The sequence below is a fragment of the Astatotilapia calliptera genome, chromosome 5, assembly GCF_900246225.1.
Source record: "Astatotilapia calliptera chromosome 5, fAstCal1.2, whole genome shotgun sequence".
Lineage (NCBI taxonomy): Eukaryota > Metazoa > Chordata > Actinopteri > Cichliformes > Cichlidae > Astatotilapia > Astatotilapia calliptera.
Genome location: NC_039306.1, coordinates 34,554,386 through 34,581,298, shown reverse-complemented (window position 1 = coordinate 34,581,298; position 26,913 = coordinate 34,554,386). Strand labels below are relative to the sequence as shown.

Below are 26,913 nucleotides of genomic sequence, written 5' to 3'. Positions count from 1 at the left end.
TGGTTGTTATGGCCCCTCTTCCGGAAATCTACAATGATCTCCTTGGTCTTTTTGGTGTTTAAGACCAAGTTATCAAAGACATTAAATTAGTGCAAATTAATTACATGTTGTGTGGTCAAAAGTTTGTGGATGCTGGATGTATTTCCCCTTGCCTGTGATCAGCATTGGGATCATTACGCATATTACACAGAACACTTTTCTTAAAAGTAATGCATTACATTACTTAATTATTCCCAGGGGAAAATAACTTGTTGTAATACGTTACTTTCATGTTACTCTTCAAAATGACCTAAAAGGCACTGTCTGATAATTACCATTCAACAGTATAAACCTATAGGATACAGTCCTACACACCAACACAAATCCCTACCCTAAGGAGGATGCACATATGATCTTTCTATTAGTAGTACACAGAGAAGGCAAAGAAAAAAAAATAGCACAAAGGGGCTTTAAAGGGATCGCCACAGTGATTCTACGAAAGAAACACGAACAGCTAGAAACAGAGGCCGCAGCCTTACTGCTCATCAGTTTGTTCAAGTTCAGAGTCTGGCTGATGGGCTCGGTTCAGCATTCACTCAGCTTTAATATCACTCTAAGTTCATGGCTGGGTTCTTGCTGTATATGCAGATGCTTGCAAAGAGCCAAAGTTGCATGAGCAGCACTTTACCATTGCATTCTCATTGTTTTGCGCAGTTAAAAAGTAATGTCCATATCGACAGTGTAGACTGTTTCCTTCTCTGACACAAAAACTGAAATCAGCTGTAGGGCAAGGAATTGGACTGCTCAGATTCCCATCCCTACTGGAGTCTATGAAATAGATATGATTCAAACTACAGTGGCAAAATTCATTTGATACCAAAGGTATGTTCTAATCTCTCTGGTAAAATCTTGTGGTTAATGGTACTAAATGCGGCACTGAGTTCTAACAAGACAAGCACAGTAAGGTACGTAACCATTAATAAAAATTCATCATATTTATGGTTTAAGTATTAAATACTATTTGAGCAGTCTGACAGAAATAGGGTCTAAAAGGTACATATATAAATGTTTTGGGGGTTTTTTGTTACAATTTTATTGTGAAGCAATTCATGAAGTCATTACTAGCTAAAGTTAGGGGAATCCTCAAATCAACAGACCTAGGCTAGAGTGCTGAGAAGAAATCTGGGATTGTTCTTGCTGTCGTCTTTCAGTGAGGAATTCTACGATCGTCTTGCTTCAGGGAAGGAGTGTTTTTATAGAGCAAAGACCTGTTTTCTGGGCCAATCAACGGACTTCTAAATCATTGAATTGCCCTTTCATCTCCATTTTATGGGTTTAAAGTTTTCTTTTTAGAGAGCTGGTCGATTGGTATAATTCACAACAATACACTATTATACTATTACTCTGTTTGTTCTAAGGACAACCTATGGACACTTGATCCTTAGGTTGGACCAATTTTTGAAATGGAGTGGGCTAACCACATTTACTTGAAGCCTTTTTGATATGATGTTGTCTTGCTTCCCTGACCATTGTGTCTGCAGGCACAGTGTTCGCTCTGTGTTGTAGAATCCTGATGACACCCAGTTTGTTCAGCACTGGATGATGAGAGTCAAATCTTACATACTGATTGCTTTACCGTAGAATATTAGCATTGTGGCGAGGAAGACACTGACATCGCTCTGTGAGGACAACATTATCATCCTTCCGGCAGAAGAGGGTAGATGCATGCTATTACTAGACCAGACAGACTGTCATGAGAAAATTTTCTCTTCTTAGTGACAAAAGTTCTTATGAGCCCTCGAAATGAGAACCTGGTGGCGAATACAGGAAAAGGGTAATGGTAAATGGCCTGTATTTATATAGCGCTTCACTAGTCCCTAAGGACCCCAAAGCGCTTTACATATCCAGTCATCCACCCACACATCCACACACTGGTGATGGCAAGCTACATTGTAACCACAGCCACCCTGGGGCGCACTGACAGAGGCGAGGCTGCCGGACACTGGCGCCACCGGGCCCTCTGACCACCACCAGTAGGCAACAGGTGAAGTGTCTTGCCCAAGGACACAACGACCGAGACTGTCCGAGCCGGGGCTCGAACCGGCAACCTTCCGATTACAAGGCGAACTCCTATCTCTTGAGCCACGATCGCCCCATATAGATTAGATTAGTTTGTAAGAGATTGTAGGGTGACCCCACCCATGACAACACGACCAGCTTCCCCAGCTTCATCTATTGTGGCTGACTTTGATATGGAGGACATGGCTCTGTTGTCCTCTCTTGGAATATCACTGAGTCATTGGTTCAGGTATGTGATGACACCTGTATGAAAATTACCTTCACAACAATTCACAGATCAAATTAACTCAGTGGACAAACATATCAAGTTCACCAAGGAGGAAGTGAAAAATGACAGACTAGCGTTCTTGAAATTGCCATTAGGAATGGGGGACATTTAAAAGTCAATGTATACCATGCCAACACAGATCAGTCAAGCCAGGATCCTTCTGACTGGGGGTAGCTGTAGCTCAGGATGTAGAGCAGTCAGGTTATCTGCTAATCGGATGGTTGGTGGTTCTAGCCCTGGCTGCTCCAGTCTGCATGCTAAATATCCTTGAGGAAGATACTAACCCTAAGTTGCTCCCTGATGCATCCATCAGAGTTTGAAAGTGTGTGAATGTTAGATAGAAAGCACTTATATAGAAAAACCCTAGAAAAAGGTGCTTGTGTGAATGAGGCAAGCATGTCTTACTGAAAACTGATTGCAAGTCCGTTTTTTCAGTTATGCCACATCACCATAGAAGTGGATCGCCTAAACTGGCTGCTGTTTTCTTTACCATTACCAATTGTGCTTGTGTTTTTATGGCTCTGCAAAGCCAAAATATCACCTGTGAAAGGAGTGCAACGCACAGGCAGGAGATCTATGCCTTTTATGCCTTTTATGGTCATTTTGTTATGATATCTTTAGGCTCAAAAGCAGCCCTTTCAGCTCGAGGGAATCATTTGTATTTAGTTTTAAATAGAGGACCTTTGTCGTTATTACAGATTACAGTAATAAATTGGTGGTTAAGGTCAATTTAATTCAGTTCAATCCCAATTTAGCTTTTATAGCAAACCATAACATGAGTCATTTTGGGGCACTTTACATTTTGGGGTTAAGACTTTGTAGTGTTACAGAGAGAAGCAGCACTTGGCACAGTGGAGAGGATAAAGTCTCCATTAGCACTAAAAGAAGCAGAATTAGTTGTGGAGGTTTAAAGAAGAAAGAAAAAGAAAGAAATTTTAGAAATAACAGATATTTAACATTGAGCAAGCAGAGCATCAGTAGCTACAGATCCACATAAAGAGATATTTGCAGAAAGACACAAGCTGGCTGATGGGCTCGGTTCAGCAGAGGTCCTCCAGCAGTCTTGGCATAGAGTTATATAACTACAGGACTGTTTAAGGCCACCTAATCAAACTGCAGTCTTATACGTTTCTTAAGATTGAGTCTTAACACAATTTTGTGGAGGAGAGAGTGTCTGCATCCTCAACTCAAACTCAGAGCTGGTTCCACAGGAGAGGGCTCTGAGAGCTAAAGCCTCTAGCTGCTGTTTTTCTTACTGTGGAACATTTAGTATTAAGAGAAATCGTTCAATTATCAGTGTGACTGCTGGCATGGCCTATGTCTACTAACCAGCAGGAACCAGTCTACTAACCGGTAGATATCCTTTCATTGACCTGTGTGATCTATGTAGACTTGCAATGAACTTTCACACATGCTGAACCAATGTGTAGAGGTCTTTAGGCAAACTTTGTGGTTCTACAACATTTTACCTCATCGCTTACTCCTGTCCAAATAGCTCTAATATACAAATATCCCAACATATTACACAAAACTGCATGTAGATAAAGTTGAAATTCAGGTACCTTCTTATCAAACTGGCTTTGCTCTTTTCTCTGATGTGCCAGTATTAACGGTGTGCAACTACTGCAGTGTGTACTTATGCTCTAGATGGAGGATTTGGACAGAGAGATGGCCACAGGCAGGAATGATCATTCAGTGGTGCATTTGTGTAATCTCAGTCTTTCACTGTAAATGCTCCTGGGACTGCCCAGTACGTCATGGAGTGGAATGGGGGGGGGGTTCTTAACTAAGATAACATCTGCCTGTCCAACACCAGCTTTAGAGAGTCCATCAGATCAGTTTATTGAGTCTCTTTCAACAGCATAAAATATGGTCAATAATTCTTTTTACCCTTTTTTCCTGCACCTTTGTATAACACTGTTTAAAATCAATGTGGAAAAGTACCCATGAACTTGACTTGCAGACATAAACGATTGCATAACATAATTGCACCAAATAACAACCGTTGCTGAGCTTTTATGGCAAACAGCTGCCATCGTTTAATCAGGAAGTCTTTTACAAGATCAATGCTGCACCCATCATTTTTTTCCATTATTTCCCTTTTAAAAAAATAAATGTACCACCACTGAAAAAATGGTTAGTGTGTCAGTTTAAAGTCATCCTCAAACAAAGCTATTGTGTCTATTTATAGCATTGGTAATTTGCAAAATTAAGGATCCCGGTTTCTTAAATAATAAACACTAATAGTTTTTTTAATTTTTTTAAATTTATTGAGTACAGCTCTCAAGTGCAACTTAATTTCATTGTATATTTCTTTTACAATGACAATAAACATTTTTCAGTTTTGAATGACTTAAGTAACAGAAAAGATGTTAAGAGGACTTCATGCTAGTCTTCATGATGTGTGATCCTGAGCAATCAGGAACATTAATGAAAAAACAGATCGCTCTCAGGAGCTCACTGATTTCCAGTGTTGTACTGTGATAGGATGCCACCTGCGCAACAAGTCCAGTCGTAAAACTTCCTCGCTACTAAATATTCCACAGTCAGCTGTAGAGCAGGGCGATATGGCCAAAAACATTTATCACGATATATATTTGAAAATTTGCGATAACGATATAACTGACGATATAATTGATGCGAGACAAAATACAACTCCACAACATTACTAGCGCAAAAAGACAACCTTCCATTTATTTTCACTTAAATAAGAAGCTGGTTTTATGTATATTAAAGCTTTATAAAAATGTAACAGTGCAAATGCTAATTCCTTGCTGAAAGTTTAACCAAAAGGCATTTCCAGTAGAAATGGGCTGACATATCCTGAGCATAACCATGTATAATATCCACTGAAGTTAAAAAGAGGTGCTTTGCAACATTAAACTGCAGCGTGCAGTACGTATTTTTTGGACCATAAGGTGCACGGGATTATAAGGCACATTAAGCGAAACAAAGCAGTCAGATAAATCAAACTTTATTAAACTCATTCTTCTTGCTTCCTCCACTTCTGTACCATTGATTCATTAATGTTGAATTCTCTGGCAGCTGCTCTATTCCCATGTTGTTGCAGTATATTAATGACTAACCTCGTATTGTGGATGGATTATCTCAGTTGTTCTCCTGACCGAAGTTTGGTCCGTTTACAGCATCCTGCCGTGCGATTGCATTTGTCTCTAACTATCAGGAACCTTCACGTTAACTTTTATAAGTGGAAAAGTGTTAGTGTTCGTCCTCCAGCTTCACTGTTTATGTTATGCTAACATAGCTGTGTCGCTAGCGATTACGTAGCACATCATTATATACCAGCTAGCCCAACTTCAGTAACCCTACAAACATCACTGCTGTTTAGTTTCCTATCTTCATTTATGTTGGAAGTGATAGCAGAGCTGTACGTTTGAATTTTTTCAGAAATCTCTCAGTCAGAACATGCTATATCATGCTTAGGTAACTAGCGAAACTAGCGAGCTAACTTCCGCTAGCTTCCTGCTAACTTCTAACTCCGTTAAATGTAATAACTTTTGTTTTCATGGATGCCTGGAAGTTAAACTTTATAGTTACACCTGGTAAAGCAGCAATGCTGATCGTTTTATTAAAGATGAAAGAATTTAGACAGTTTTTAACGCTCAGTGATGCTGCAGTGTTCGTTTGACCTGAAGTATACGGAGTTTAGGACCCAGATTACTCCCAGATTTAAGAGCATCTTAGTCCGACAATAACGACGGCCGCTTGCATGTTCTGCAAAAAAATGTGCTTTGTCGTGTATCTGACGGACAAACACCAAACCAGTTCCACATCACTTAAGTTGCACCATTTTTACAAACCAATTCTGGTTCATCTGTTTCACTCAACAATCGGCCATGTGCGTATGAAAACAAAGGCACTGCGCATGCGCGTTTTACTCATATTCTATCGTGATATTTCATTTTCCTATCGTTGCCTAACATTATACCGGTATTACCGTGAACGGTATAATATGGCCCAGCCCTAGTCAGCTGTATTATAACAAAGTGGAAGTGATTGGGAACAACAGTCACTCATTCAGGGATGACTCTGCTCTGATGTCTCCTTGGCACTTTCCAGGAGAACGTCACTCTTCTGACTGCATTGCCCCAAGTAAAAAAGACGGGGGGTTATTATGGTGTGGGGTTGTTTTTCAGGAGTTGGGCTTCGACCCTCAGTTCCAGTGAAATGAGCTCTTAATGCTTCAGCACACCAAGACATTATGGAATAATTCATGCTCCCAACTTTTGTGGGAACAATTTTGGGATGGGCCCTTTCTGTTCCAACATCTCTGCCCACTAGTGCACAAAGTAAGGTCCATAAAGACATGGATGATGTCTTTAGTGTGGAAGAACTTGACAACTAAATAGAACACATTTGGAATAAATGAGAGCAGAGATGACAAGACAGGCATTCATATTCCTATAAACACACTTCTAAACCTCGTGGAAAGCTTCCCCAGAAGAGCTGAAGCCATTATAGCTGCAAAGTGCGGGCCAGAATCATGTTAAACCCTATGGATTAAGCATAGGAGGCCACTCAGGTTCATATTAGTGTGAAGGTAGATGAGTGAAAACTTTTGATAATATTAGTGTACACTCAGATGGAATATCAATGAATAACATGTTGAAATATAAATCTTAATGTTGGCCTTTTAACTTTACCTTTCAAATAAGGACGATAGTATACCTTTGCACTCTGGACAACCAGCTGCCTTTTGCAAGCTTTTGCATTCTAATGACAAAACACTCATGACAAAGCCGGTCGTCACTCCCTAAGGCTTCATCAGATCTGACCATTTGTGCTCCTCTTGCAAATATAGAAATCTTTATAAATACCAGCGTTAACTCCAAAAAGTCCATTAGAAGTTCCACCACACAAGGCTTGATTCTCACAGATTTCTAGCAGCTGACATGTATGTTCTATCTGAACTCTATGTAAAATAAATATGGGAAGGCAATGTTATCGGAGCATTTGTTGGTTTCTGAAAGAGGACTTATAAAGAACTTGACATTTTCTGGGCTAGACTGATAACATCTGATAACTGCCAAGTGGTTCTTGGTACAATATAGATTAGTAAAACAAGATCAATGCTGCACCCATCATGCTGACCATGCTGAGAAGAAATTTGTGAGAAAAGTAACCATTCAAAGGTCATTCTGAGCAGTCTTTAAAAGGCAATAATTAAATAGTACAAATTGATGAGTTTTTCGATATATATTTAACTAAAAACCTCTTAGCATGAATCTTACTGTAATAAACCTGATCTAATCCATTATATGTCTTTTTTTTTTAAGTGTCACGCTTTTAAGATTTAACAAGTACAGTACAGTATTAAACTAATGACAGTGTGAATACAGGCACTGCTGACATTTTGCTTCACCTTTCATCTTGTTTGTGGCAATGCACTGACACACTTGCCACACACAAATACTTCAAAGACCGAGGCCCCAGTTCTACCTGCCTGAGGCAACAAAAACGCAGCGAGTCACGCCAGATGGTTACTTTATCTCTGCTCGGAACACAATTTCACAGCTCATTTTCATCCAAATCGATAAAAATGATGTGATCTGCAGCCTGATAGCAGCCTTAGCAGTGAATCTCAAATGACATGCTGAGACACCCTGGAATGTCTGTAGAGAATTCCAGGTCTAACATCGCATTTTATGGCAAACATACATTAATATTGTAATATAAATCTATAGATGATGCTATGAATTCATTGTTAATTTCTATATCACATTTTTACTCCCTCATTTTCCATTTAAAATAGAAAAAAAAAGAAAATCTTAAGTTTTCTTTTAAAAATTATTGCCCAAGTCCCCCAAGCTGTCAACGTGACATGACAACGACCTTAATTAACAGAAAAGAGTATTTCAAAATATCAACTCCCTTTAGCCACATTTAGTACTTAGTTCTATGTACTTTAAGCAACTGTGTGGCACGGGAAGCTGTAAAAACTCTACAGAGAAAGGTCTCATTCAGCTCAAAACCAGAAACCTCTTGCTGTAAGGCAGAGTGTGAACCACTGCATCACTGTGCTCGACTTGGCTGATGCTTGGTGCCAAAGGCTTAGGAGGCACGTGCAACTTTAAATTTAGATACCACAAAAGGTCTGCAAAAATCTACAAAAAAAGAACTAATCATGTGATCACTCACCATAAAGAGGACAAGCTGAAGAACAACAAAGAGACTCTTCTCCAGCTCTGTAGATGTGGCTCATGGACAGTCCAAAAAGTTAGCATCGCTCAGTGCAGCCCTCCAGGAACAGTGTGTGGGACCTTCCATCTGTCTTTGGCTGTCGTCCTGCTTGGCACCTACTCATCAGTCTTCCAGGGCTGAACTGGTAATGTTTGGTTGAATGACTCTAAGATTTTTCACAGTGTTACTGGAAGTCAAAGTAATGTTATCCACAGCAAGTTAGAATGTTAAACACCATGTTCAAAGATTTTTAGGGCAGAATGAAAGAGTATCATTTTTGGTTCAATTTAAAAGTAGGAAATTAGAGCTCATTCTGGCCTTTATGTCTCTGAGACATGCCTGTAGTTTAACTAGTTCTCTGGCTTTGTGGGTAAATAAACTTGGGTATCATTTGCGTAGCACTGAAAATGTATGAAGTATTTTTTTAAAACATTTTACTTGGTAAATTGTAAATGAAGTGGTTCTTATATAGAGTTTTTTCCATTCTACTTGAGCTACTTGTCAAAGCAGTTATTGCAACCTTTGACCCACCTGGGGTGGCTGTAGCTCAGGAGGAAGAGCGGTTCGGCACTAATTGGAAGGATGGTGGTTTGATCCCTGGCAGTTACAGTCTGCCTTGGATTGGATACTGAACCCCGTTACTCTCTGATGTATTAAACAGGGTGAAAATGGACTAGATCTGCCTAACGTTCAACAATACTTCTTAGCCAGCAGGCTTCAGTTCATCTCAGGATGGTTAAAACATACACGCTTAGATGAGCCTTGGTCAGATGTAGAACAGGCACTATGCAATAATCTAGAGATTTCAGACCTACCATTTATCAGCTTAAACATCAAACGACATGAATGCTTTAAAAGCACTAACATCAGCTCTCCTCTGACAGCATGGTGGGAGTTTCTAAAAATTACGGAGTCTTCATTAATCCCATGCAAACGTACACCGCATTCCAAATTATTATGCAAATGATATTTTTCTCGGTTTTTCCTAAATAGACGATTCAAATGACATTCGGCATAATTTTCGAGTCATCTACCAATAGAGTACAATTCAAATGTTACTGAACAAAACTCCCAATGAAAACAGTATGTTTTTCAAAAATAAAAAACTTAAAATGCACTGTTCCAAATTATTACGCACACACAGTTTCAAAAGATTTTATAGGTTGTAGAGAATTGAAAATGGTCATTTGTTGAATTTGCAGCATTAGTAGATCAATTTCACTGAAATCAAAAGCTATTTCAATCCAAGTTATATATTAACATAGGACCCCTTATTTGATAGCAGTTTTACAATTCTTGCATCCATGGAACTTGTAAGTTTTTGGAAGGTTTCTACTTAAATGTCTTTGCAGGATGTCAGAATACCCTCCCAGAGCTGCTGTTTGGATGTGAACTCCAATGATGTAGAGGTATTCCTTGTAGCATGAGATGGTGCATTGTCTTGCATGAAGATAGTTGTGTTGCAGAAGGCACAGTTCTTCTCTTTCTACCAATGAAAGAACGTGGTCAGTCAGAAACTCCACATACTCCACTATTCTCACCAGCAGGAAATAGATTTTTCCCACAATTACATCTTTCAGATGGTACTTTCCACACCTTCAGGAACCCTAAAGGGGACGACCAGCTCTCTCCCCGTGACTCAAAACCTGACTCCACTGCATCCATCTGGACCATTCAGGGTTGCACTGCACTCATCAGTTAACAAGACTGTTTGAAAATTAGTCTTCATGTAGTTCTGGGCCCACTGCAGCTGTTTCTGCTTGTTAGGGGTGGCCGAATAGAGGGTTTATGCACAACTGCAAGTCCCTGGAGGATATACACCTTGATGTTCGCAGGGCTCCAGAGGCACCAGCAGCTTCAAATATCTGTTTGCTGCTTTGTTATAGCCTTTTAGCAGCTCCTCTCTTAATCTGATGTATTTGTCTGGCAGAAACCTTCATCATTGTGCCTTTATCTGCACGAACACGTGTGTGCTCAGCCACAAATCTCTTAACATTATGGTGATCACGCTTAAATTTTCGTGAAATACCTGAGGTTTTCATTGCATGTCCAAGGCATTCAACTATTTCACGCTTTTCAGCAGCAGAGAGATCATTTTTCTTTCCTATATTGCTTGAAAATGGTGGTCAGCTTAATAATGTGAAACATTCTTCTTTAGTAGTTTTTCCTTTAATTGGGCTCACCTGGCAAACTAGTGATCATAGGTGTCCGAGATTGATTTCAGTGATACAAAGAGTCATGAGACACAATTCCATCCATGGTTTTGAATGAAAAACAACTTATTTAATCTTTATGACACTTAAACACAATTTGCATAATAATTTGGAATGTGGTGTACACCTATCTGGAATAACCCTGACATATTACAAAACAATAACATGATTTAATTTTCCAGATTGGAAAATTGTAAAGGAATGAAATACTTGGAACATATATTAGAAGGAACAGACTTTATTCCGACAGAGTAGTTATACAATATATGATCAACAAGAAAAGATTTCTAGAATATCAACAAATTAAATCCATAGTAAAAGAGAAATTTAAACCCGTGAGGGGCGTGGGGTTCTGGGATGCTTCAGCTGGTAGGGAGGTGTTACATGCTTGCAGAAGTTCACTCTGCAGGTGGGGGTGAGACATAGGAGAGGTGGAGAATAAACTGGTGTCTGGGCTGGGCGCTCAGGTATGTACCGGCTCACTCCCAGTGGCTGCTTGGCGGTGCCGGGTACCCTTGGCTCGGTTGGGCCTCCTCCGGGGGGGTGGGGGGTCCTCAGGCCTCTGGCCTCTGGGCCTGCGGCTCGGTTCACTCTGGCACAGCTGGCTGCCGGCAGAGCCCGCGGGCACGCCACTGCAGCCCCCTCTGGCTTCTGCTCCGTGGCTGCTGGGTGACCCCTCGTCTGGGGCTCTCCTCAGCTCTTCCCAGGAGGATGGCATGGATGCCCCTCCGGTGGTCCTCCTTGGGCTCTCGTACTCTGGGGCCTGGATCTCCTCCATGCCTGCTTCATTCCCTGGGGGACGGGGCTGTGGCTCCCTGCACCCTCTAGCAGATCGTTACATGAAGAAACCTTTTAAACATACAAGTGCATTCATCCACACAGGTGTGCACACAGGACAGACGCAAAAAACAAAAAACTAAAACAGAGTGTGAATGTTAGATAGGAAACACTTAAACACAACACAAAAGCTCCTGTGAAAGAAGCATATATTGTAAATGCTAGTGGTCCCAGTGTAAAACTCTGTGGCATGTGTGATTTCATGTGTGATAAAGACTCCCCATTGTCTTCATCACCAACTGTGTCCCAATCTCTGTACTGAAATGTTGTGGTCAGCAGTGGAATGCTGCGATCTGATATCATCGTGGTTGTGTTGTTCCCACATCATCATAATAAATGTTGTTCCAGGTTCAACATTGCAAGTGACCAATCACATTGTTAAGACGTCATACTTTTGCGACTTCGGGAAAAAAAACTTGCCTCTGTCTGCCGATCCAGCAGTTTGAGTTCTTTGCATTTCAGGATACTGTTCTTTGATAAACGGTAAGCATTATACATATTGTCCTTGCAACACTGGAATTTCATAAATGAATGAATCACTTGGCTTGCAAAAGTATGACATCACAACATTCTGATTGGTCACGTGCAATGTTGAACCTGGAACAACATTTATTATGATGATGTGGGAACAACACCGACACGACGATATCAGATCATCCGCACTAAAGTCGACCAAGACAAGCACAAAGATGAGTCTAAGAAGATCATTCATAACCTTCACCAGTGCTGTTTCTGCACTTTTTTTACTACTATTCTCTATAAAGCTGCATAACAAGTCTTTATTTTGAGATCCCAAACATATTTTGTTTTATATCTTCATGCACAGTGTACATACTATTTATTAATGAAGTTTGTACTCCTTTCTTACACACATATTACGTGACTGTTTTTAACTAACTTCATTTTTACTTTTCTTTGGTTTTTATTACTAATGTAAATTCATACATTTCTGTATTATGGGTTTAGGGCAGGGTGGTACGTACAGGGATACGTAGAGAGTTGGTGTGACAGAGGAGGATGCTAGGGATAGGGGACATGGAGGTAGGTAACGCACCACTGCAACCCCTAAAGAGAGCAGCTGAAATAAGGAGCTAAGTTATGGTTACTTACTTACTGCCACCTTTAAAGCCTGTGTTACATAGTCTTTTATTATATTTAAAATTGAAGGATTAGTTAATAGAGATCCTTCTTTGAGCAGTGTGGTAGGAACGGGTTCTAAAAACATTTCGAGGGTTTAAAGGGAGAAAATTTAGACGTTAATTCATAAAGATTGATAGGAGAGAAACAGTTGATGTACTTAGTGACACTTTTGTGGGAATGCTGTGAATATTTTTTTCTCTAATGTTTGAAATGTTATTTCTGAAGAAATTCACGCAGTCATTAGTGTTTAAATCTAAAGCTCAACAGGGCTTTGACTCTGTCAGCCTGGCTGCAGTCCTGAAAAGAAAGCTGGGGTCACTCCTACTTTCTTTGTTTACGTGCGTTTGCGTACATACGATTTTCTGGAGGAGGACAGACATTTTTTTAGAACTCTTAAAGATGTCAAAGAAGCAAATTCCTTTAAGAAATTACTTTGGTGTTCCTCCACCTCCAAAGAAATGTCAGAAGGAGACCGAACAGCAAAAGAAGCGCGCATTCTTGGAAAAGTGGTTGCAGAAGGTGAGCTGGCTTCAAACAAATGATGAACGCACAGAGATGTGGTGCAGAATATGCTGTGAAAATCCCACTCTAGCGGACAAAAACACTGCCCTTATATGTACGCGAACGCGCATTGCAATTTTTTATCTGGTGCGCGTCTTTTATTTTGACAGCGAATGCGCACCTAAGTGCACATAAGTGGTCCGCACCACTTATGTGCACCCCTGCAGAAGAAGGTGTGCTTTGATAAGGCATATGTAGACCACAACAGGAAGTGATATGATACAGCAGTGAGAGCCAATACCAAGTGTGGTTATATTCCAGTGTTACAGTCTGAGTTTTTCTTTTCGTCCTTGTGCATGAAGTGCAATAGCAAGTTCAGCCACAGCATCACTTTTTTGTACAAGTTGTTCTTTCTCTTCCCAGACCGTGAGCACTATACTGATCTACACTGTGTTTCGAGGCATCCTGTTGTCTTCTTACTTCTGTCTCCAAATAAACACAGTCATCCATTAAACTGAAATGACCTATGACCGGCCTCAAAATGCTCCACATGGTAATTGACCATTACCTACAGTCATTAATTCTCCAGAAAGTCATTCTCACATGTAAACAAACTGTCATGCATGGATGGATATGTGCGGTGATTAGATCATGAGGCAAATATCCCCAGATGGAGATCCCTAATGCAGTGAGCAAATGGCTCGACAAGGTGTCTAATTCCTGTGTTTATTTTTAGTTAGACTCAAAAACATTTTTTAAACCACGGGGGCTTTGTCCTTGTTGTCCCAATATACACTGTTCTGTGTTGTTTTTTCTATGTTTGTTTTGTGCAACTCCTAATTTTCCCAAATAGCTAAGAGAGTTGAAGAGTGAAAAGTTAGCACAGGGATAAATCAACCTGAGAAATAACAGAATTATCCTTTAATATGTTGAAGCATGGAAATGTTTTATTTATTTTTTACTTTGCTGATTATAAAAAAGTAACATTTTGAATTTTCTAAGCAAAATCTTGAGATCTTTATCATTATGTTTAGATCATCTTTTTACTTGATATTGAACAATATGAACATTGTGCTCTACTGGACAAGACTTTTCTTAACAGCTTGTTCAGTTCAGGGTTTCAGGAGAATGAAGCATATCCCTGCTGCCACAGGGCGAGATGCAGGGGACACACTGGACCACTGGCCGCCCACCAGTCCATCACAGGGCTAACGCAGACAGACAAGTATTCATGCTCACTGTCACACCTGGCCAATTTAGCGTTGTGCATTACCCGAACATGGATGTCTTTGCACTGTAGGACGAAGTCTACAAGAATTCATGCAATAAGAGGGAAAACATTTGAGCCCAGAACCTTCTTGTTATTAGGCGACTGTAATGACTACTTAACTACTGCACTGCTGTACACAAACAAAAGGTAAACACTTTTAATTAATAGAAACGGAAACAAGGGCTATAACATGTATAGTCATGCAAGGTTTGACCCCAAAAAACGCAATAACACTGTATATTTAACCACCCTGTATCCAATGATTGTACTGCTCATGTGTCACTTACTCTTAATTACAGTATAATTATGAGTTAATGCCATCATTCAAGCAAGGCGCATTCTCATGAGGAAACAGTCTGTCTGTGATTTTTAGCAGCCACATCTCAGTGAAGTAAGCTCACATGAGGTGAAACACACTAGCATGTGTGAGGACACCTCTGTTGATGTTTACCCACCAGTGTAAGTCTTTAGGGCAGGAATCCACTAGGTGGAGCACAGCTCTAAGGCTTTGCTAATGTTCACCCGAGAGCATATTAATCCCCAGTCCAGAGGACTGGGAAGCTGCAGCGGTCGATGGAGATAAGGACAGTCTGGGAGAGAGCCACAGATGCTCCCTAATGCTGACTGAGGACTGCCTCGGGCATTAACAGTGTTATCTGCTCCACTTACTGATTAAAAGAGAGTCTTGAGGAGTGCAGAGTTAGATCTTTAAAGGTTGCATCTTCCCAGTATATTTATTTGTGGTGCTAAACCAAAGTTGTGTAATCCCGGAGCTAGACACCCAAAGGCATAAAAGGTAGCAAACACACAGAGCTTCAGGACACAGTTGGCCAAACAACAAGTGAGATTAGCCAGTTTCCTCCTGAAGCGTTTGGAAAATACACTCAGTCAGATTTCCAGTTTTCAAACATGTAGCGTAATTTATGTTTTGATATATTTGTATTATTTGTGCCTGAAAGATGGGGGTGAAAACAGTCTGATCATTTAATTATGGCAAACTGATCCTAATATAGACTAGGAGCTGTGTATTTTAATTATACTTTATTTGGCCAGTAAACATTCACCGTCAAACATCAGACTCTGCTCTCCAGTACATTAATTTAGCATTTAGTTGATAACCATGTTGATATTGAATACAAAAGATAATGAAGCATTGATAAGAAGCTAATTTGAAAAGGCTTTTATCAAAGCAGACATTTTGGCTTTCAGTAGTAAAAGCTGGTGTATTTCTGCTGTAATTAACACGTCATCTGTTCTGTTCGAGTGTAACAGTAATTATTTTCATTATTTACATATTTTTTTCTACTCTTATAAAATGTCTGCTGTCATGTTTTAGGAACTATGACCTGTTTGGGGTAAAAAATAAATAAATAAATAAATAAATAAAGTGCTATTTCTTTTGAAACATTCAATTCAATTGCATCAGATGAAGAGCTGTTTTTTGGTGTTGGTCTTTCTGTTGGAGGAGCCAGGGTGAGGGTTGAGTTTTCAAGAAGGTGTCTTGGACTCTGGGAGATGACAGCGAATCATTTCCATACAGTTACATGTTACATTGTGACTTGTGGTCTAAACCAGCAATTCACGACAAGGAACCAAGTTTTGTTTTCTTTCCCAACAAGCCCATCACGCTTTTATCTACGGTTAGATAAAAGCATTGTTTCTGAGATGTTTCACTTGTTGAACTACTACACTGATGCCAGGTCCACATGCTCTGTGGCATTTTAGTTTCACAAACAATATTTTCCTAATTAATAGCTCTGAAATCCTGAAGCACCACTATACAAGCATCCTTTGAGTGTTATGTATCACCTGGAGTGGTAACTGAGCTGCTCAGGGGGGGGTCCCACACACCAGGAACACACTACTCTGACTTCACAGAGACACTCTTTTTGTCAGGCTTCCAGCTTTAGATATTGCTCATAGCCAATTCCCTCGCTCTTGTCTCTGTGGGATTTCTCCCTTTTTCTTCACCCAAAAAAGAAACTGCCATACAATAGCTAAAAAATACAGATAATGCAGTCTGCCTTTGGGTAATCCTCTGCAGTATCTAAAATAAATACCTTAAAAAGCTCTGTTTCACTCAAGTTTATTATTTAGAGCTTGTAGAAATCAGTCTTGGTACTTTTAACTCTTATAATTCATATGTTCACTTTCATATTTGATGTTGTAGCTGCTGAGACTTTCTAAGCTTATCCTTCAGCAGCTGTTTACAGGTCTCCATTATACAATGTTGGAGATGCTCATATATTACCAATAGTGAATAAAATTCAAATACAAAAAAATAAATTATACTAAGTCCATCCATCTTTTTCTGCTTCTTCAGTTGAGGCTCTTGGGGGGTGCTGGAGTCTATCTCCGTTGGCATGGGGTGGGAGGCAGAATACACCCTGGACAGGTCGCTAGTCTGTCTATAGAACCATTAACGTTCACACCTATGAGCAATTTAGACTCACTAATTAACCCAACCCCACTCGCCAAGAGGAGAGCATGCAAACTTAGTAAGACCTTCATGTTGTGATTCAACAGTGCTAACCACGGTACTAATATCAATCAATATGATTTAGAATAATAAGCTGGAAATGTAATTACATTATAGAAATTGCATTAAAGCAGAAATAAAAACATGTAACCCCATCTTCACTGCAATCAGTCGGAGTGCTCACAGGGTTAACCCTGGTGTCAGGATGGAAATGGGACAAAATGAGTCAGCCTTTTCTATTGAGCTTGAAATGTCAAACAACATCAAGCGAAAGCGACGGCTGCAGGATTTACTTGCTAGCTACAACTTTTATTTGATATAAGCTCTTAATATTTGGCCTAGCCATTATTGATAAAGGCAAACGAGACTTTCTGTGCTAGATAGAATCTGAATGTTTTCTATTCCAGAGATGTTTTAGTGTGGTGGTTTAGACAGTTCTGAACTTTCTTCGTTGCATGTGATATATGATGGATTGTATCAGGATTTCAAGCCATACTCAAGAAAGAGTGTCATCCAAAGCTTTGTTCAGTCAGTCCTAGAAGTCATAAGGAAAAGAGCTTTATCCTGTGGCAGATCCTGTGCTAAAGCTGAGGCAAATAGCCATCAATCAGTGCCTAGTGAGAGCCACGCGTGAAGGTAATCTGCCTTCACAACATAACCTTCTCATCTTTCTGCTCATCACTCCTTCTCAGACCTCAGCTGGCCTCACAATAGCTGCAATTACACAGGCAGCGGTCCCCTGGGTACCGACAGGCTCGCGGGGGCTGTTATGGCCGAGCAGGGACGCCGTGGGCCACCTTTGTTGGTGTCAGACCGTAGAGATAATGATAATGCCAGCGTTGACTGTTTATCACTCTGTAGAGAGAGCTGCGTGTTCTTCTTGAGGAATTATCACAGCATTCGAGCACAGCGGGTGAACGGGGAGGAAACCTCGTATCGGATAAGGAATCCTATTATGCCAGCAAATGACTTCTTTAATGAACTCCGAGGAGAGCAGGTCAGAGTTGAGGTGCTGCCCTGAGATAATGGCACAAATGTGGCTTTTCCCCCTCATGCTTCCTCAGTCATGCCTGTAAAGATGTTTCCTCTCATGCAGGGGGAACAAGGCATCAAACTCGTATTTTGATCATATCGTGCAAATTTCAGACTCCCTCTAAAGTCACCCGCAGCACTTCTCACTGGCTGTCTCAGACCTGCATTTGCTGAGAAAATGTACACCACGTGGTAAACCGTTAAATTTCCATGAGGATAAACAAGATAATAGGATCTGTTCTGCCAAATGAGTGAGCAGAATAGTATGACAGCTAGGAGAGGGTTTTTGCCAGAGGTTTTTTTGTTGTTGTTTTGCTTTTTTTAAGGAAATAAAAACTACTGTATTTTTCCAATACCCAGCTCCTGCTGGAGTGGCAGCACAACAGATTCGACAAACTGTGACTTTGCCTTTCTTCATTGCCTTTCTCAGCCTTCTTCTGTGTAATGTTGACAGAATTTCAATAATGATATTTCTTGGGGAGGAGCTTAAAGCACTCATCAAGCAGCAGCCTAACAAGCTTTTCACTGGCCGGGGAGGTGCTGAATAAAGCGTCTTACTCCTGTTATGTTTCGTTTTTCTGTAGGCATCATGTGGTTGCCACTTTGAACTAATGCTTTAGAGTTTTGTTGCCATGACGTTCTATCCAGCAGGGATTGCAGTTTGAAATAAAAATACTTTTATTCATGTGGAAAGAGAACCTGGAGGACAAACCCCCAATCTTTCTAATATTGTCAGATTCAATTAGAAATCAGCTTTGCAGAACTGAGCTGCATTGCTATGCACGTTGGTAAAAGACAAAAAGTGATTTTTACTTTCAGTTTGGATGATTCTTCAAAACATGATTTCCAATCTTTAAGCAATTCAGTATTCAGTATTCAGTATTCAGTATTCAGTATTCAGTCCAACAATGTTTCGCTAATGCCTGTTAGCTGCAACAGTGGCAAAAACAGCAGCACGTACCAACAGAAAAGTTCAAGCTATCCTCAACAACTCACCTCAGCATCACTTTACTTGGTCAGAAATGAGCTTCACTGGCTCATTGTCTCATATCAAACTTCAATTTTCACAAATAGATGTGGACACTCTGCATATTGCCACCGCAGCCACATTAAACAGTGAACAGTGGACAGCCTACACATGGATGGCAGCCACAGCTGTTTGTCCTATAGTGACCACTGTAGGATTATGAACTTAAATTGAGAGGGGTATGAAAATGAGATTTTACATACTGCATATTAAAAGTGGGGGGGATGCTATTTTATGGTTTATGCAGTACATCTGCGTCCAGAAGTGGGTAGATGTGCTGCATAGAGTCACTCTTTAAGCTGGGATGAAAAGCCTGTCAGTAAAAGGGGAAAACACCTCACACTTGTCTTTTCTTGGAGGTAGTCATGATATTGTTTTTGGTTGTGGACACAAAATAAAAAAGAAACTACTTTGTAGTGTGTCATTTCAAAAACCCTCAGACCAAATTAGTCATAGAATGATTTTGAAATCATGAATTTGGTGGACAACTACCAGAATTTCCTTTTAAAAGTGTGACATTAGCCACTGTGCGTTTTACTCTGTGGTTTCCATGAATTTCAAGTGTATTGTGGCAGTCTTTATGTACATTACACAGTGAATAGGATACCCATATTGCTTGTTGTTCATGGCCTGCCGGAGGTACACCTGGTGTTGTAGCGTTGGGTTTGTTGTTTCCGAGACAGCTAAAGCCTGTGAACTAAAGAAGCTCAGCTGGAGTGAAGGGCTTGTCCTTCCCCAGGTGCCAAATGGAATCTGCAGTTATTACCATAATGCTTTCCTCCAGCTCATTTTACTCCAGCTTTCTGCTGGGTTCAGGAGTTAACCAGTTAAGCTAATGCAGCAGAATCTACTTTCTATCCTTCACTACTGGAACATATTCACTGATAGAAGATGTCAGGCTGTGAGATTAGCATCACATATCCAAAAACATGAGTTATACAGAAGTCTGTATTTTTACATACTATGTATGAATAATTACGAACGCTGGTGTGGGATTTCTATTGTCTACGCCTTGTGAGAGGTGAATGGTCATTGTGACATCTCACTTTGTCTGCTTACACACTTCAGGCTCTAGAAACCACATGATAGATGAGCTCCCATCTGACTGCATCACACCTCTCAATAATGTGCTGCTCCCATACCCCCACCCACCACCCCCCTCACTGCTCCTTAATAAGCTGAGAGGAACGTGTGTGGCTCAGTCCATGACCTGACCTCTGGTGGCCTTGAATAAAACAGGGACATTTACTGCAGTGTTGTTAGTGCCTGAATTCAAACACGCATTTCAGATAGCACATTGCAGTGTGACTGTAGACTTTTGAAAACTAACACATCAGGTTCAGCGTTTTGAAAAGCTATTTTATATCTGTCACTATGGTGATGGAAGATAGTATCTTAATATTCCAATTGGCTGGTACTGCCACAAAGATGAAGCTGCAAGGGGCTTTAAAAATGAACTTTTAAAGGAGTCGATCATGTGTGATCATGATTTAACCAGATTCATGCAAGCCCATAGGGGCTCTTGTTTGGATTTTGTGTGGGCAGGTCTAATAAGGGCAAGTGTGGTGTGCCCACAGATTGGCACTGAGGCTCAAAATGGCAAAACTGCTGTGGACCCCTTATAAGGTTGCCTTCATTGGCACCACATGTTTTTTCTGTGAGTAATCCTACCAACAAAATTCCCACTTCACGACCCAAATGGGCAAAACTGCTATAGGCCCCACATGAGGTAGCCTGCATTATCCCCACATGGGTTTTCTGTGAGGTTCTGTGAAGCACAATAGTGTAGGGCCCACAGGATTCCCCCATTAGGCCCCATAAAGGCAAAACTGCATTGGCTCATGAGCCTCACATGGACCCAAAATCGGTGCCACATTCTGTTGGCAAGCCAGTTATGGATTTGCCCATAGGAGCTGTGCTCCACACAGCCTCACACCTGCCCACTGTGGGCTCACACGGACATGCTTGCTGGTTAACAATATGCAGTAACACAAAACATTCAACAGTAAGGTAGCAAAGTTAACAAAATGCTTTTAGTTTACCTTTGCAAAGTGAACAAGTCAGTGAATGTTAGGCAGTGGGCCAAATTACTGGGAGCCAATATGAAGGGGATTTCATTTTTTAAAAAGCTTTCAGTGCATATTATTTTATTAATTAACATGTAAAATTATGTTTACAGTAGTGCACTGAAAACAGTCAAAATTCAGGAGGGTGATGACACCATAGGCATCTGTGTAAAAGTTACATTTGTCCAAAGCCTGGATGTCATGAAGTTCTTATTTAATCATTTGTAAATCTCTCAGTTTTATTAAAGAGAGGAAGAAATTCACTGGGAGCCCCTTTAACATTTCTGTCAAGCTTAGCTGGCCGGTTTGTTCACTTGGTGCTTCTATTCTAGTATAATGCTGTATAATTACCAAAGACTTCATATAAGTCATTAGTGTTATTAGTGTAGGCCTTTAACAACTGGCTCATCCACATAACACACAGAATAGGATTGCATTTTGAGTTTGCAGCATCATACTTCAGTGTACTGTTCATTACTGTAAACTTTTCTCTGACTCGCAGCCTTTTACAAAATGCTGTCTGTTCTCACTTCAAAGCTGTTTGCCCGGCTGAATAATTGCCGTATCGTTCCGTGTGGCTCCCCACCCAGCCCACTCTGTGGCTCTGTGAGCCGATGGAGCTGAAAGCTGTAGCAGTGATTGTCTTAAACCTGGCTGACAGGATGCTACTGACAGCTGAATCATCATGGCAGAGAGCAACACCGCCCATCCAACAGGGATATCTGTATTAAACAGAGTGATCATGGGACTTGTTTACACTGGTTACGATAAAACTGATTCACTTATCATCTCTTTGATTATTATGAAAGTATGTTTTTCTTTTTCCAAGTAAAACTTGTGGAGTAAAAATGGTGATATGTGAACACCATGATCCGTTGCAGGTTGTAGATTTGTACTTGGAAGAACACGTTATGATAAGCTAGTGACGGTGTTCCTGTATTCGTCATTAATTCATTCATGCACGTGAATCGTCTGTTCTCTTTTTTTGGCATCATTTTAATAATTTGTACATAAGACGTTTTTGATGTTGGAGCGTGTTTTGTTTGGTTGGGGATTTTTGTTCTTGGAAGGCTTCTGAGAACTCTTGAAATTGACCCTCACCTCTCATCTTCATTCAGTGAGAAAGATTCACATCAAGGGTCCATTACTTTCTGTAAATCCTGTGTTTGGAGTTGTCTTGGCAACCAGCTCAGGCTTTATGTGTACAAAACGTGATTGAGGTTGGCCCTCATGGGTACTTGCCTCGCCCCTCTGCGCACCATGTGCTGCTGCTGATTAGCCTCTCCCTGAGCAGGCTGGGCTGGTGCAGGCTGTGCAGCATCTGATAAAGCCTAATTGATACGGTCGCCGAGGGAGGCCTTTGTGTGCTTTGTTGGCCCAGCGAGGCGCAGCAGAGTCAGACCTTGTCAGTGTGGCTGCTTAGACAATAGGAGCAGCTGTAACTCAACTCTGAGGAGCAGCAATGATGGAAACTGAGACCATCTCTGCTATTGATTAACTTGAAAAGATTGAGCATGGTGGGACGGAGTAGGTTGAATCCACCATAAGATTGCCAAGGTGAACCTTTTGCTCAGGAACCCCAGACAGATCCACGGTGTCTGGTCTTTGACATCTCTATCACACCAAAAGGAGCTTATAACTGGACATATAGCACAGGACTGCAGGCGACCGCTCAGCGTTAACAAAGGCAGCAGCAGCAGAGGGATGCAGGTTCAACCCCCTCCATGTGGCCCAGAGACACACAGGCAGACGCTGAGATGGGATTGTACCATGTGGGGTGTCAGTGTTTTTGACATGCAGTCTGAACTGTGCATGATTTGTTTTGTTCCTCTAAATGTAAGCCATTCTTTTTAAGCAAGTTCTTTTTTTCCATGCAGAATGACATTTTTAGTCTAAGCCTTTTTAACTGGCTGACAAAATGTTGAAGTTCAAAGCTTTTTGTTTGGACTACTGGCAGTTCCTGTGTCTACAGCCTCTGCACGGTTTCTATAAAAGGTAAGATGCTCGCTGTGTTCATTAAGAGACTTCAGAATCTCACATTTTGCATGACTAGGGAAAAAGCCAGCTTACTAAAAGAAAGAATGTTTTGTCACATCACGTCAGTTCCTCTTGCGGAAATGCAATCATATATGTAGTCTTTTAGTTCCCATTTTAATTCCCACATGAACACAAAGTGTCATGTTTGACCCAGTCGTGGCTGACAGACAGCGGACACTTTTCACCCTCTCTGCTTTTTTTATGTCGAGAGAGGATGAAACGGGGACAAAGGACCCACGTGTCAGCGAGGTCAGCTGCTCTGAATGGAAGAGCTATTGTTGTGGTTTGCCTCGGACAAGCTCCAGCGCAGTATTCAGTCTATTGTATGTGTGGTCCCATCGGCTCAGGCAGCATGAGGAGGCACGTGCTCTGTGGTCCTTTGTCCAGCCCCAGTATTGCATCCAGATGGGGGTCTTTTGTTGTTGTTTGTTGTTGTTTATATTTTTTCTGAGTTTGTACAACAATATCCATGTTTACCTTCATGTACTTTATATAAACACATTTTAAAGAGTTTGTACAAAAACACTTATTAATTCCTGCTGGTTAAAGTAGAATTTTAGAGAATTCACACATCAGCAGCTGTACAGTCAATCTGGGAAGCTGTAGTACTCCGCTGGAAATCCATATCACACCCTGGAGGCTACAGTGTGGAAAACAACTTTATAGAGCTATTGAATTAAAAGAATATAATCAGATTATTTTGATCACTATTTTTTGCTTTAGTTTAATGTCTACATTATGAAGAAAAAACTATTTCTTTATGCCAATTATTTGTTTCCATGATAACTTTAAGTCCTGTTGGACCTCTCTCTCTATACTTGCTATAACCTACTTGCTACAAATAAATATATACCGTAAAACATCTGCGTGTAGAGAGAGAGAGTTGTTTTTTTTTTATTAGCAACATCATCATTGAAACACACTTCTTATAACTGCTTCTGACAGTTTCAAGTATAGACATAAAACCTGCCGTGTGCTTGTCAGCTCCAATACAATACAAACTCAAGCTCTTCGGAAAAGTTTGTTGTTGGTGGTGTTTTGTTTATCCATGTTCCAGGGCCCTATGTCGCAGTTTACACACATTAGCTAAATAGCTAAACCCCTAACCCTGTCCTGTAGCTAGAGCTGGGCGATTTTTTCATATCACGATATGTTTTTTTCATTTCAGGCGATAACGATATCTATCACGATATAAGCCAAATAACTATATTTGTAAGATTTAAATGTGCCGTTGCTCACAAGTAAAATGTGAAATAATCAGCAGCTTGTTTTTATTTAAATATTTATTTCTCATAATAAGTTCAACAGGGTAGATGTACTTAAGGAACATGAGACTTTTTCAGATAAATAAAGGCAAATATTGCAAACTACACAAAAGGCAGCCGCTAAAGCGTTTAAGTTTCAAAATAGAACAAACAAAACAGACTAAATTGTCAATTCCACTTAGAAACAAAGTATTAATTCTAAAAATAAATCTTAGTTTGTTTTACAGAAGAACAGACAAAACTGACTAACTTTTGTCAATATCCAATAAACTGAGAACTAAAAGGAAATTCTCAATCTCTCCTTGTTGTATAGCTGAGCTTTTCAAACAGTTTTAACAGTTACTTTAGTCTGACAAAAGCCGAATGACTAATTAGCGCTTCCAGTCAGAGACTGAGGCTACGTCCACACGTACACGGGTATTTTTGAAAACGGAGATTTTCCGTTTTCGTTTTAAAAAATAATCCCGTCCACACATAAAGGCAGAAATGAAGGAAAACGCTGCTATGAACATGCCAAAGCAGCAGGTGGCGCTAGATTCCTAACCGTGCAGAAATGTTGGCCAATCAGAAGTCTAGAAGCCTCGGTGGGAAAAAGTAAACAAAGCTGGGGCATAGAAGCAGAACCGAGTCGTATGTGTGGAGGGACAGTAACTGTGTGTATATGTAAGCATTTAAACACTGCAGAGAGTAGAATTAACAGTATTGTAGAAATTCATTTCACCGAAACAATAACGTGGCGCACAGTGTGACGCATGCACCAGTTTATTGTATTTCCAGACTTGCTTTCGGCACAATTTACAGTGCACGCTACTCTGTTTTTTGTCAGACTTGAAATAGCCGAAATACCTTCACACTACGGAACTTCTATGGCTCTTCCGTTCGACAATCTCTCCGGCATTGGAACCATCATCTGTTTTCTCTTCGGTCACGCTCGGTTGATTTTTCTAGTCGGCACACTCATTTCCTCCATTACGCGCTGGCTCCATTACCCGCTGGCTGCTTCCCAAACAAACACACGTGCGGCTTGGCACTTGTGCTGTACGTAACAAGTCACGCGACGTGACGCTGCGGCTGTGATTGGTTCGGCTCTGCGCTACTGAATTTGGATCGGCTGACCTTTTTTTTTTTTTTTTTTTTTTTTTTTAAAGAGGACAAGAGCGGCGAGGTCTATCGCGATAGCTTAATTTCTCTATCGAGTAAAAGTTATATCGCGATACATATCGTTATCGTTCTATCGCCCAGCTCTACCTGTAGCTGTTTGTGTTTTTCAACTTTCGTTTGGGAACCTGAACACGTAATGTGTTTCCATTATGTTCGTATAAATCAGCACAATATGAGACCTTGCCGATAACATATTAACATTAACAACTTGTTTTAATCATTGGTCCAAAGCATACTGGTTACAGTGTTATCTTCTGGCTCAAGAGTTGGGAGTTCGCCTTGTAATCGGAAGGTTGCCGGTTCGAGCCCCAGCTTGGACAGTCTCGGTCGTTGTGTCCTTGGGCAAGACACTTCACCCGTTGCCTACTGGTGGTGGTCAGAGGGCCTGGTGGCGCCAGTGTCCGGCAGCCTCGCCTCTGTCAGTGCGCCCCAGGGTGGCTGTGGCTACAATGTAGCTTACCATCACCAGTGTGTGAATGGGTGGATGACTGGATATGTAAAGCGCTTTGGGGTCCTTAGGGAATAGAAAAGCGCTATATAAATACAGGCCATTTACCATTTACCATTCTGTGAGAGGGTTGCTATTTACCCCAAAATACTTACAGCATGTCAAAGATGTGTATGTTTAAGCTAATACAAAATTAATGATGATGACTTTTCTGTCAAAAACCTATCTGTTGGCTTTTAGTATGGTTACTAATGATCTATTACACCAGCAGGATGCTTTTTAATGCAAGAAATGAAATGAATTTTACACTGTGTGATAATACAGCCAAAATCACTGACATGTTTGCTTCAAAGCTAATTTTGTTGTTTGTTTGTTGTGTGTTGTGCTTGTGTTTTATTTCATTTTGTAAAAGTAATGAGAAAGACTGCCCTGCGGGTTGGGTCAAGTGAAAAGAAAAAAGGGGAATATGTGATGTGGAGTTGATCATCTAAAAGGATGAACTGTCACACACCCCAAGGCCATCTTTATATCTATAATTATTTTAGAGTCCACAAAAAATAGCATAACCCCCTCCTGATAACATGACTTAATACTCTGTTTTCCATTGAAGTACAAGTCAGTGTTTGCCTGGTGGAGACACATTTCATTATGCTTGAGGATGAGCCAAACTCAACAGCAGTGTTGTTTTGGAGTGTGGTGTAAATGGAAAATCTTCATTTGCTGTAGGCTTCTGAGCTCCGCTTTGGGAGCCAGACAGTAATGAGTTGCAGTTCTTTGCTTGGGTCAATAAGAGGTTGTATACAAAGAACACTGTTCAGTCTGTTAAAATGGAACAATCAGCAATATGCTGTATCTGTCTGTTTGCTGTTCCTCAGAGTTTTCACTTATGTGTAGAAAATTCAATGCATCT

General features: G+C 40.6%; 1 protein-coding gene across 7 annotated transcripts in view; it reads left to right on the top strand.

Annotated features, from left to right (window-relative positions):
• Nucleotides 1–26,913, top strand: part of iqsec1b (IQ motif and Sec7 domain ArfGEF 1b) — a 248,642-nt gene that overhangs the window by 155,179 nt on the left and 66,550 nt on the right. The window contains exon 1 of one of the 7 annotated variants that reach the window (XM_026169053.1): nucleotides 21,949–23,087. The exons of the other annotated variants lie outside the window; for them this stretch is intronic. Coding sequence (XP_026024838.1) covers nucleotides 23,011–23,087 — 77 coding nt within the window. The 5' untranslated portion in view covers nucleotides 21,949–23,010. Of the gene's footprint in view, nucleotides 1–21,948; nucleotides 23,088–26,913 lie in introns of those variants that run through there. 7 annotated transcript variants of the gene reach the window in all.